Source organism: Chroicocephalus ridibundus, chromosome 4 (genome assembly GCF_963924245.1).
Source record: "Chroicocephalus ridibundus chromosome 4, bChrRid1.1, whole genome shotgun sequence".
NCBI lineage: Eukaryota > Metazoa > Chordata > Aves > Charadriiformes > Laridae > Chroicocephalus > Chroicocephalus ridibundus.
In genome coordinates, this window is record NC_086287.1 from 68,614,531 (window position 1) to 68,627,418 (window position 12,888).

Here is a 12,888-nt window from a genome sequence, read left to right on the forward strand (position 1 = left end):
GTTCTCCATCACCTGGCAAAAACTAGGCAGAGATCTCTTAATTTAAAAGAAAAATGGCTTGGTTGATACATGGCTTTAATGTGTGACTGCAGCTAAGAGAGTGCAACTGTGTGCAGTTAAGGTAGAGTTTTCTAAGACACAGCCCGACCTATGCCTTCACTGGAACAGCACAGGCTAAACTTCAACTTCTTTGTTCTTAACCCTTCTCACTAAATTGGGAACAGCTACGGAATAAAGGACAGAGAATCAGCACATCTCTCCTTCCTAGAGGAACATCACTCGTTTGCAGACTTGAGCTCTCCAGTGCATCCCATTTCCCCAGCGGCCAGCTGCACTTCACAGCTCCCGCGTGTCCCACGCCATTGCAGGAGGGAGGTCTTTAATTCACCAGCTTGCAAAGAAAAATCTGTGCGAGGTATTCTAGTGTTCAAAATCTCATACAAAACTGTGTAATACGTGGTTATCTCAGCTAATACAGACGCACCCTCAGCTCTCGGTACTCTGCAGAGCAAGACGAGGGGACACAGCAGAAGGCAAAGTGGCAGTGACAAAAGAGGGAAGAGAGAGCTGGCTCGGCTCAAAAAGCAAAGGAAAAGATGGAAAAGGAAAAGCAGAGAAGGGAGGGAATAAAGCATTGTGCTTGCACAGGTCTTGAAAGGTCCTGATCTAAAATAACCTGTTAACAGGGTACCATGGGCGAAGTTGAGGGAGCAACAGGGGGACACAGCAGGGCAGCAGGCACAGGCTGGCAAGTCTTTCGGCTTTGAATTTTCTGCTGTAAAATAGAGTTAGGCCTGGAAAAGGGTAGCTTCTTTCTATTTAACTTTTGTTTTCTGCAGGGCTGCAACGCTGTGGTTCTGACATCATCCAAGACCGAGAAGAGCGAGACTCCCCGAGCTCTCCTGTGCCCCTCTCCAGCTGTTCACTCTGGTGCATCGCGTCTGGTTTCAGCTGTCCCTGTCCCCATATTTGTTTTTCCTTCTACCAACCTCCATGGACCTCAAACACTCACATCAGGACCTCATGCTAAAGTACAATACAGACTCACTGATTTTAATAGCACGTTCCTAGACAGTCATTCAAAAAAAAAAAAGTCATAAACTTTTCTGTTGTTGTTGTTTTTTCTGCAACACCCCAATATCAAACCAACGTCCGGAACAATTCCACCCCCCAACTGAGATCCTGCTGCATTGATCTCCTCTCTACCACCCCACACCAGTCTAGTCCTTCGCAGAAGATGGAACCAACCCGCAGAGGCTCAGAGACAGAGAGGGCAGAGGGAAGGTGCGGTGACCAGCGGGCACGGCGGGGGCTCACCTGTGGCCGAGGATGGCCGGTGACCAGGCAGGTCAGCTCCAGCGTCTCGCCCTCGCGGATGGTGTAGACTCTCTCCGAGTAGCGTTCCTCCTCGATGTTGCAGGCCAGGCCCGAGTGCACGATCCGCACGGTGGGGGGGGCTGCAAGACCCAGAGAGAGAAACCAGGTGAGCATCGTCGCCCGCATTCCCCAGGGCTCGCTCAGACCCACCTCCGGGCATCCTCACCTACCCCTAGAGGGAAGACCCAGGCTGGACCTGAGCATTTTCACCACGGAGAATACTCCTGCACTTACTCAGCAGACGCATCCTCAGCGCCAGAAGAGATTTCCACGGTATTTATTAATACCCAGCAATCCCCTGAACGAAACCGCTGCAAGCTCATTTGCATTCCAGTTATGTTTGTTTCAGTTTCCAAATGAACTCTGCATTATTGTTCTTTTTTATTATATAGCTTTCTAAATGCATTATCACACTCATTATGCAAATGAGAAGCCTCAATTAAACCATTCAAATTAAGCAGGAGAAACAGTGCAACCGATGCCGCTTCCTTTCAAAGTCGATACCAAAATCCTGTTGCTGTCAGAGGGATCAGGATTTGGACCAGAGGTTTAAGTTCAAGCAGAACCCTTACTTTAATTTCCTCGTCTATGCAACCTGAAATACAGGATGTTATGCTGTTTTACATGTTGTACCTGTAGGAAAACTGCGATGTTGGTGCTAATACCGTAAGTACAAATTACAGCTCTGTTTCAGCAAGTCTCCAAAGCGTGCTCCTGGCTCTACAGCTTCCTTTATTTCTGAACCATAAGAAAGTTGAGTTATAGTCTGACTGCCAAATAAAGTAACATAAACTAAACAGCAGAAGAGATAAAAGGTAATTCTGGTGAGTTTTAAAGACCCAGTATTTCATCCACTCTGCTCAACAGCACGCTGCTCCTGTTCAGTAAAAGCGGATACGCCTTAAAATCCTAACCAAAGTCTTAAATCACAACCAGAAAGGAGAACAATTAGAGCTGAGCCCAACAGGACTCGAAGCCGTAGAGCTCCCGGCCCCGTTTCCCATGAGCAAGAGCCCCGTTCCACTGGGAAAGCATCCGTGTGTTCTCCCCACCTCCCTTGCACCAGCAACAACCACCCACCCAGGACCGCAGCTCCTTTTCCAGGCCTCCGTGCCGCACATCACCTCCCTCTCGCACCAGACTACTGGCGGTTTGATCAATTTGCAATTTTTCAGCTAACGCCCATGGGGGACTCCTGGGGTGCGTTGCTCTGGCACCCCTGCAGAGCCTCCCCATCGGCTTGCCGTTCCTGGTCCAACCCGCGCAGGGCTCCCAGCTGACACAGCCCTTGCGGCATCGAGTGCTGCGCAATGCCTAGACTTGATACAAACCTGTTAATAATCCACATTTCTGACCCTCGCTCGCCAAAGGCTGAAGAAAATGAGACTCAAGACAAGGACCCTGAACAGGACAGTGTCCGGTCAACTAAATGAACAGGAAGAGAATCATTATTTCAGGCTGTAATCACTAAGCCTGATATTCCCAGCTACCTTGCGCTGTCCCCGTCCATCTCAGTCTACTATATTTAGATCATTTTTCAGTGTGCTTGGCCTAGGTTAACCTCTTCAGCAAGCGTTTAGGAAATCAGTCCTCAGTGGAGCTTCTCTGCAGAGCATCAGTGGAGGCAGAAGAGCTCGTGCAGGGGATGGATGTCTCCTGCATCCATCACACACATCCTGGTGTGACACAGGGCTGGAAGACCAGCAGATCAGCAGAGACAACAGCTTGGTGGGGCCATTCAAGACAGGTCAAGAGGCCACAAGAGAAAAAAGCCTCCCCATCAGGCAGGGGTGGCCGAGCAGCTCCTCAAGCCACTGCACACCAACTTTTGGAGAGCCACCAGCTCGCCCTCTCCTCTCCTCCGCAGGCAGATCCTGCTTAGCAATGGTGAATCCAGGTTAAAGACCGATGCGTCCCTGCTCTTGGCAGTTTTGCACGGACAGCAAAAATTGCTCCCTAGCACCAGTTATTTCCAAGTACAGCACAACGACTGAACATACCCGCGATGCTCAGCCTACGGACACATTTAGTCAGACAAGTATCTCCTCAGGCCTCCCTACACAGGAGCTGCTTCAGATTTGCTTTCCTACTGCTCAGGAGAACTGTTTTACAGCCCCAGCACCCTCCCCACATGATTACACCACTGGCGCTTTGCAAGGCTAAAGATGCTATTTACTGCTTAGAAGAAACAAATGAAATCTATCCTTCCCTGGGTACCATCCGTCCAGGCTGCTCTTCCCATGGAGCTCGCTGTCCCTCCTGCAAGGACAGAGATGTCCTTGTCTGGGAGTCAGTCCCATGTGCCATGCTCTGACCTTAAAAGAAACCATTGATTCTGAATTATTTCATTATTATTTTTTTCTAAGTAGAAGAGCAGCACTAATGCTCGGTGTACTGCGGCTTTCCCTGTGCAAGGAGAGCTGCTCCCACTCAAGAGTTCGATGTCGTGGGACAGGGAGTGTCCTCCTTGTTCTGCCATGCACAGCCGCTGTACAACAGGGCTCTGGGCCACGGCTGGGGCTTTCATCATCTCCCCCAATGCAAATAATAAAATACTGAAATGCTAAAGCAGAGCCACGGAGCAGAAAGGTAAAATAAGGTTCAGCACAGATCGTGAGACTTCTGATAAAATTAGAAGAGTCAGCAACATTATACCAACATCCTGCTGCCTTTTAAATCCATATTACATTAATATTACATTTACATTCATATTATATTCATATAACTTCAAATTACATTTGAAGTGTCCTTCATTTTAGTGTCTGTGCCACCGCTCCATATCCATTAGGTTTGGGAAGGCAATACAGAAAAGAAAAAATACCCCCCTGTGTATTATTATGGCAAAAGAATACACTGCTTTAAAGGAGATCAAACGAATAAAGGAAAATAAAAAAAATCATACTTTTTAAAGTTTTAAAGTCTTATGGTTCAGAAGACATTGCATAATTATGAAATGTCACCTCCCTCTCTACTGCAGGAATACTCATTACAGCTGAAACACGCCTCCAAGGATTTAATACCAGACGAGACATTAAAGTAATACATACTTGGCATTTATTTTGTTTGTGGCATTTTGGAAGAATTTGTCCTGTGATTATACACAGTAAATATTGCATGAAAGAATCCATCACAGTGCTGTTCCCGGCAACGTGCAGACACGGCACAAGCAAAGGTAAGTGTCAGGTCAGAAGGAAAAGCCGTAGCCACAAACACAAGCACAACCCGCCCAGCTTCTGCTGCACAGGAGCCGCGCGGCGCCATGAGATTTCTTCTTTCAAATGAAAAATGGTGCCAGCCTGACCTTTCACCATATCTCGTTATATATTGACATTGCATAGGTCCCCTTTATTGACTGCTCTTTTCCAGCAATTTCAATTTATTTCCCTTCCCTGTCTGTCGCACGCACATACGCGCCTACATGAGCCATTGGCTTTCAACTTGCAACAAGTCCCCCAGGCAGTATAGACCTGGGGGGAAAAAAAGTCATAAAAATTTCCGTGAAGACAAAATTAGAAATGTCCAAAGCTGAATACATACGCAGGTATCTAGACATACTTCATAAAGAAAGACAAAGGACAAAGGAGGTGCCGTGATGAATGCTAGCTAAACTTCCAACGAAACATGCAGAATAAAATTTATTTTCTAAAGGCGTGCAGGAGTAAGTAGAAAAGAGTTGGGTTTTTTCCCCCAAACCAAGACGGTCACCCAGAAGCAGCAAATTAAAAAGTAACCAAGTGAGAACTTGTATAGCACTCAGAAAGGAGATGCTTCATGACTTACAGTACGTTTGTGGAGCTGTGGTACGAATAAGCGACCTTGGACAACTGAAGTGCTCCAGTCTGCCTTTCTGTTTAAAGTGCCGGAAACTCTCTTGACCTTAATCACAACATTTACAACAATTGCTATTTTTCTAAAAAAGCTCAACTGCTCTATCTTATTAATAAATGATCATTTCAGCTCTTAGACTATGTGATTGTGATTGCACTGTTTCCTAATTGCTCAAAACAGAAGACATGCAGAATCAACAAAGTATTTATTTACTATTTCTAAGTTAATCTCAAAAGTTTCCAGGGCATGAGATATTTGTTTACATGTGACTTTATGACACCATTAAATTAAAGACAGATTGAAGATCAAATGATTTTTTTGATAGGAGGGTTGAACCTCCACAAAAAACATCCTCAGCTTCCCACTCCTCCAGTGCCAGGTGGGAGGTGAAGCCTTTCTCCTCTTCCTCCTTTTGCACCTGTCCCCAGCCACTGCCATCTTTTGCTACGTATTGGTTCACCCTGGATCTGCACGCTTGGACTTGCATGCAGCAGACCAAGAACAACAAAGAAATGACACAAAACCTTTGCAACAGTTTGCTCTGGTGCTTCACCGGCACCAAACGGGGCCCCTACCAGCTTCAGATGGCCTCTAGCAGCTCACTGCAATTAGCAGGAGAGCAGAGTGCGCAGGCTCATGAGATGCAAGTGACCACATTATTACTCCAGATCGCTTTAAATAAGAAAGAAGTCCTTCAAAGAGACAAAGATCTCAGCCCATAATCATCTCTGAAGAGTTACCATGGCCTTTTCCCCCCATCCCTCTCTGAACTGGAGCATACCTACCATTCCAGCAGCAGATATCGACAGACAGCGACCATATGCCATAGATCATAAGTTTTTAATACTTGCCCAGCAGGAGGAACAATAAACAGCAGTGTAATGAGTGGTAAAGGGGAAAAAAGAAATAATAAATCTATCTGTTCCTAGAAACAGCATTATGGTTCCTCTAACTCAATAGATACTCTGCTGATAAGCTCTGTAGTGTCAGAATTAGGTCAGCCTGTGACAGCAGTGTTGGGAAGCGGCAGTGTGATTTAATTAGCTCGGTGCCTTCCCGTGTTAGTGCTATCAATCAAGGAGGCTTCCTGAGCTCCGGAAACGCAGTTTAAGTCACAGAGATATGGGCGAATACCAAGCAACGTGGCGAAAATCAGTCTCAAGAGGGGGAAAAAAGTTGACTTCATCCTTCTCTTGCTAGTCTGGTGGGTAAGGTCAGAGGAGGGTACACGTAGATGCCACCATGAGCATAAAGTGAAAGCAGGTAGGAAATATTTCATACTGATACACAGGAACCTTTTAAACTATAGACCTGTTCCTGCTATTACTTACTTATTGAGGCTACTGAAAGTAACACATGGCCATAATGTTATTTAAAAAATAATATCTAAAGAAAAGAAATACCAAAAATAAGATATTTAAGAGTTTTAGCCAAATGTAATAATTTAAAGAATTCCCACAAGACGACCCGTGCCTGCTCAGAAGCATTTTGCATGATATGGATTGAACCAGGAATGTCACAACTCATTTCCAACGGCCCTCATTAGGGCACGCCCCTTGCGCAGGGCACCACCACAAAACCTCTAGCCAAAGGCTTCCTGTATTAGATACTGGGCATTTGTCTCAGCCAGGACTTGAAGAATGTAATCAATACCTTGAATATGTATTTAATAAAAACTAGTCATATAACATTTCTCATTCCCCACTTCCCCCAAAGAATACTGCACTTTTGAAAAAATAAAAAAAAAAAAAGCTGGTCCAATAATAAATTTATTAGTGGGCTCAACATCACCTAACCTCCCCTGGAAAAGGAGGTCACAAATCCCACGTTACCTGCAGTGTTACCTACACACTGCATTGATGAGATTTATTGCCATAGGGCAGTGCCTTCAGCACGGCAACACCACTGAGATTCCTCGTCACTTCAGTTGCAATTAGTAGAATTAAGAGCTGATAGGAGCACGGGAAAACTTCATTCTGAGAGTTGCAAACTCATCTGGAATTACTTTAAATCTTCTTTTTCTAAAGAGATAAAGGGAGAGCTGATGAGTGAAGCAGGAGTAAACCCTCTGCTCTTGAACCTACGGTTGCTCATAGTGTTCCCGTCCCTTTCATGAGGGCCACGTGGCTAAGGCAGGAGGACACCGCAGCCATAGGCATACACAGTGGCCATTCACGACCAAGTAGAGGTCGGTCTGGAGAACCCTCAGCTCTCCAGGGAGTTCTGTGCACGCACAGGGCTTTGTCCTGCATGGAATCTGCTGCAGGATTGGCATAAGTGTTTTTTCCTGGAGGAGGAGAAGCTTTTTATTCATGACAAATACATTCTACATTTTTCCAGCAGAATCATTACGGGTCTCCTATTTCATATATATATATATGCATGTGTGTGTCTATATATATATATAAAATTTTTAATTACAGTTTAAGTAATCCTGCAAGTTCCACAAATCATGAAGGTCTCCTCATCCCTCAGATTAAAGAAAATAACTACGGAAGTTTTCACCGGCAAATAACTGTGGCCAGAGATAAGTGCATTTGGGAGGAACTGTAACGCTGAGGCGCTCTGTGCCCGGCAGCAGCCCCCAAGCAGATGGTTTCCAGTCTAACCGGTGCTGTCTCAGCCTGCAGTTATGGGAGCGCAAATGTAGAGCATCCTTTGCAAAAAGCTCTTTCGATGTGGATTCTCTATGGAACTCAGAGACAGAAATAGTTCCTAAAACCACGAGAACTTGGTTTCTAGTAAGCTCTAACCATTCAGCAACTCACTACTTATCCTTTCTCAGTGTTTATTTGTCCTTAGACATTTAACCTTCTTTGGTTAGCATTACAAAGCAAAGCTGCTCTCTTCATAAATGAACTGAAAAGACCCAGGGAAGACCCAAACCAACCCCTTTGGCATTTCAGTCTCTTCTCTGGCAGGACAGCCACCACGTCCACCCAGCTGGGAGAGCCCAGCTTTGAAAGACTTCTGTACATCCCAACCACCATACCTATTTCTGTACATAGGGGTTTAAGCCAGGCTCCCTCTTCTATACAGGGAATTAATTGATGTCAGAGCATTTTTGTTTTTCTTAAGGATTTTTAAGGATTGTCCTGGAACATCAGAGATACCATCACGCATCAAAGAAAACCCTTTTCCTGATGCATACGCATTTCTGGTACTAAGTCTGCCTCCTCCTCCCTCAGCTGAGCCACCAGAGAGACCTCGCTGCGATACCATCTCCGCTGCCATCTCCCCAGGAGCTAAGGGCGACCAATGCAAGCGCCGCTGCTGGGTCATGATTGTGCCTCCCTGCCAAGGCAAAGAATTAAGAATAATTTCCTCTACACTCTTGCAGGAATTTAGCTTCAGACTTACCTCTTGCTCTTTCTTCCACCCATCAAAAGGTCAGCTAATTCAATTCAAGGAGACGGACTGCTCTTCTCCACGCTGTCGGACGGCGAGTGTGCACATGCCCTGGTAAGATTTACAGATTTTGGCTGCCGAGTTACCCTCCCAAAAGAAATCTGAGGACAACACAGGCACCTCCACTTCAACCAGCGCCGCACACAGGACGGGACATACTCATGGCAACAGCCTCTCTCTTGACTTTGGAAATAAAACCTGAATTGCCTGGAGTATCGGCACCGAGAAAACGTTCCTCTGGTACAGGAATTCCAGGCGGGATTTCTGAGGAGGAGTTTCTTTGGTTTGTTTTTAAACAAGTAGCACGAAAGCCCTTGAGACACACTGCCTTGTAATTCCTGCTGCTGCTCAACACCCTTAAACTGGCAATTAAAACTTAGCACAGGAGTCACATTTTCCCATGCAACAGAAAACACGTATTCCATGCCTTCTCTATTAAAATAGTGGCCCCTGCAATTGGTACATCTAAATTTTCCAGCCTCTTATTCCAGCATGCTTAGAGAATGACACTTCTGTGATTTCCTAGTTAGTTCACAACATGCCAGGTTGATCCACCCTCTGCACACAACAAATACCGCATCCTTCCAGGATCACAGTGACGTGGGGGGGGATTGTAAAGAGAAGCGCAGAGGGAAACCTTCCTACACTGCATCTTTTCCCCCCCAAACTGCTCTTTAGGCAGTTTGCAACCTGCAGATTGCAGGCAGCGGGTTCAATGAATCTTCTAAAATAAGCAAAGAAATGATCTACAAGTGACTGGCTTAATTGAAGCAACGCTTTGTTGTTCCTGGCGTCACAAAACAGATGATGTTGCCAGACCTGTTTCAACAGTATTATAGTCTAGCAGTAAACATGGTTTACTTATTCAGCTGTTCTGAGCATGCAGTAATATGTTGACTTTCCCCTACCTGAAATGGTAGAGACGCATGAAAATCAAACACATTAAAAATCACCTCTACAAAATGAATCTGGAATTCTTAACCATTACTCCCATGCGCGCACTTTGACAAAAGGTCTTTCAGAAATGCATTTTTAACCAAGAAAAACTCTAGTAGCACAATTCATGACAAACAGTACTGTGGAGACGGATTCAAGTCCATATATGTAACGCTACAGAAATCAGCCACAGGTCCCTACACAAAATGGCAAAGGTCACGTCCTTCTTCGAAACCTGAAGATTCATTAAGCTGAGGCTGTGACAAATCACAGACGTGGGCAGAAGGAAATCAAGATCCATGGCAGGAGCTCTAGGCAGGCACCAGGCCTTGCCCAGGACCAACAATGTTCAGAGCAGGCCAACTGTGGACCTTCTTCCCACGGTCCATGTAGTTTTCCCTGTGCCACTGTAACAACCAAAGCTTCATTTGCTGCTAGTACCAGCTGGCAGAGAATTAGTCTGCCTCTACCTCCCATTCCCTCTACAGCCAAGGAAAGCAGCAAGTAAGGCAAGATCCATTAAGATTCACCCTGAGACGCAGAGATGCCCGGACCCATTAAACTGATAGTGCCACTATTACGCTACACCTTGCTCAAAGCCATGCCAAGGTCCACGTCATGGCACATCTGTAATAGGGCACTTGCTGATGAACCAATGGAGTGCAACCAAGAAGAAGATTGGGGCTGGCGTCCAATAAGAACATTATAATGCCTTTCCCCAGGCCCATGCTTTAACACAGCGCTAGGACGTAGTGAATCAAAAAATCACCGTCTGCTCCACAGACCTGTACGTACCTCCAGGATCCACAACGGGGTCAGCTGAGTTTAGGTGGAAAAGCTCCAAGCTCCAGCTTCCCTAGAGCTACCTAAGCCATTGGAGCCCAGCCCATCCTGGTTTGCCATCACGATGCACAGCTTGGCAGTGGCAACACTTGGAAGAGCGATACATAGCAATACATGCCCAGCTGGGTCACCTCCCCAGGAGGAGCATATCTGCACTCCACCACCTGCTGATGGGCCGTGGGCATCTCATTAGGGTAAGGATGGAAATATTTAAATGGTGCAGAGCACTGCATAGACTCAAATAAATTGGACCATGCTTTTATGGAAGCTGATGGGTGCCTCAACCACCAGCTGTGGAAGAAAAGACAACCCAGGAGGGCTGTCTAGAAGGAATCATAGATGCATTTAGGTTGGAAAAGACCCTTAAGATCACCAAGTCCAACCATTAACCTAACATAACGCTGTGGAAGATGCGATGGTTGGAGGCCAATCTTGGGCATAGCGGTCACAAAATGATAGTTTTCGATTCTTAGAGAAGCAAGGAAGTGGGGGTGAGTGCCAGGTGCAATATTTAACTTCTCATCAGCCTAGGTAAAAACAATAAAAAAAAAATACAGTTGATGAGGGTGTCCCAAAGCATGAGGAAGTGCTGTAGGTGCTACAAAACCCATGCGACTGCCAGAACAGGGATCACGTTGTCCTGAAAAAAAGCCTGTTCTTGCTTAGCTCTGCGATGAAAGTTTCACTAAATGCAGTACAGGCCTCAGAAAGAGATTCCTTTGAGCTCCCTGACTGAAAAAAAGACAGTTTAATATTAAAGAGGAAATTTAAAATACATAACCTTACATGAATGCAAATGAAAAAAACGCTGCTTTATAGTGTTAAGCAAGAATGAACAGCTTTTTAAACAGCAATTTGCATTTCTTGCGAGATAGCACAAATCTGTCCCAGTAAACAGCAACTATCAAGAATACAAGCCTCCTTTCAGGAAGAAAAATGATTTCTTGAATTAAAATTGTGTTTCCTCTACTTCAGTGTCTCACACCTAGTTTTCGCATCTTTGTTTTGAAACACGGGGTGTAGGAGTAACTGCTGAATGACTGGAATATGTTCCATTATATAAAGCTAGAAACTTCTTACACCAGATTTTATATATTCCAGGCACCATCAAACCTTGTGCAATTCCTTTTAGCTTCAGTAGGAAAAAGAGTAACACAGTTAACAAACAAACAACAAACACACAAAAATACAACTCAGACAGCAGAAGCGCCAAGAAAATGACTCATTTTTCTATTAGCTCCTGTACTCCAGGATTTTAATAGTGTTCCAGGCTCATACACCCCCAGCCCTGGTGGAATTTATAACATCTCTCCCTCAGTCAACCCCTGCCCTCTCACCTTTGCGATTCACTGATGTCTACTAGGAAGTAAGCTCACATTGGAATTTTTCTCCTGGAAGAAGTACTGTTAGGATGCTCCTTTGCATTCAACCATCTATTTCCACAAGACCCATGAGCTGAGAAGTCTTTGAGACTCCTCCATCAAGTGTGCTTCAAACTGACCCAACCCTTTGGACGTTAATTTGGACTGGGACTGACAGACCAACCAGCAAAAGCAGAAATCACCTCCCCATAGATCTCATTTCCTCAGGAAGCCCAGCTAATAGCTCCGTATTGATGCAGCATTGAATATATGACTTGCCTTCAGAGTTAAGTTAGCTATCAGCACTTCCGTGATTTATTTGAATGGGCGTCAATGAATGGTCAGCAAATCAATAAAAATTAATGATGAAAATTATTAAACTCCCACCTTGGCACTCAGGCAACATTAGGTTGGGTATTATTGTTTACATGATTTACCAGTCCCTTTTCAGCGGCTGACGACATCTCCAATTTTATTAACAGAGTGCAATTAGCCGTTAAGTTTCATTACAGAGTCACTCCTTTCGTGCAAAATTTGCGTCAGCTGGTTAAAGCATCGAGAGCGGGAAATGGATCTCATTTCTCCTGGCCAAAATTAATCACCGCCGCTCAGCCTCCCCGTACCCTGCGCAACCCTCGACTTCAGCAGCAGCGCACGCGCTCGAGGGGTGCCACATCTGATCCCCCTTTGAGTCAACCTGCAGTGACTTCCTGGGGGTTGGGACCGGCAGGTAGGAGCCCCCCAGCCATGGATCCGCTGTTTGGGCATTCGCAGATGAACGCAAGCAAAGTGTCACCAAGCAGAAGAGCTCTGCTCTGCTGTAGTCGCCGCACGATAAGCGCAGCATCGGGGCTCAGGCTCGAAGAATAAAACCAGGGAGACAAGTTAAGGGAAGAGATGAGCACGCTCCTTGCAGCTTCTCTCTTGTCAATAATACCCTCTGGCATGCTGGATATGTGGCTTTCCTGGATGCAACACACCTAAACACAGTCTCTCTCTCAATTTTTTCAACCTTCTACTGTGAAACCTTACCAAGAATTATTTCAATTCCTTGCAAAAGGCATTTGCGGGGCGGGGGCAGGGGGGGAAGTCTTATAAAAATTACTAGAAAGAGTTAATTTTTTTTTTTTAAACT

General features: G+C 45.5%; 1 protein-coding gene across 1 annotated transcript in view; it reads right to left on the reverse strand.

Annotated features, from left to right (window-relative positions):
* MDGA2 (MAM domain containing glycosylphosphatidylinositol anchor 2) overlaps window positions 1-12,888 on the reverse strand; it is a 369,386-nt gene that overhangs the window by 244,549 nt on the left and 111,949 nt on the right. Inside the window, exon 2 of the mRNA XM_063333753.1 lies at window positions 1,318-1,457. Coding sequence (XP_063189823.1) covers window positions 1,318-1,457 — 140 coding nt within the window. The remainder of the gene's footprint in view (window positions 1-1,317; window positions 1,458-12,888) is intronic.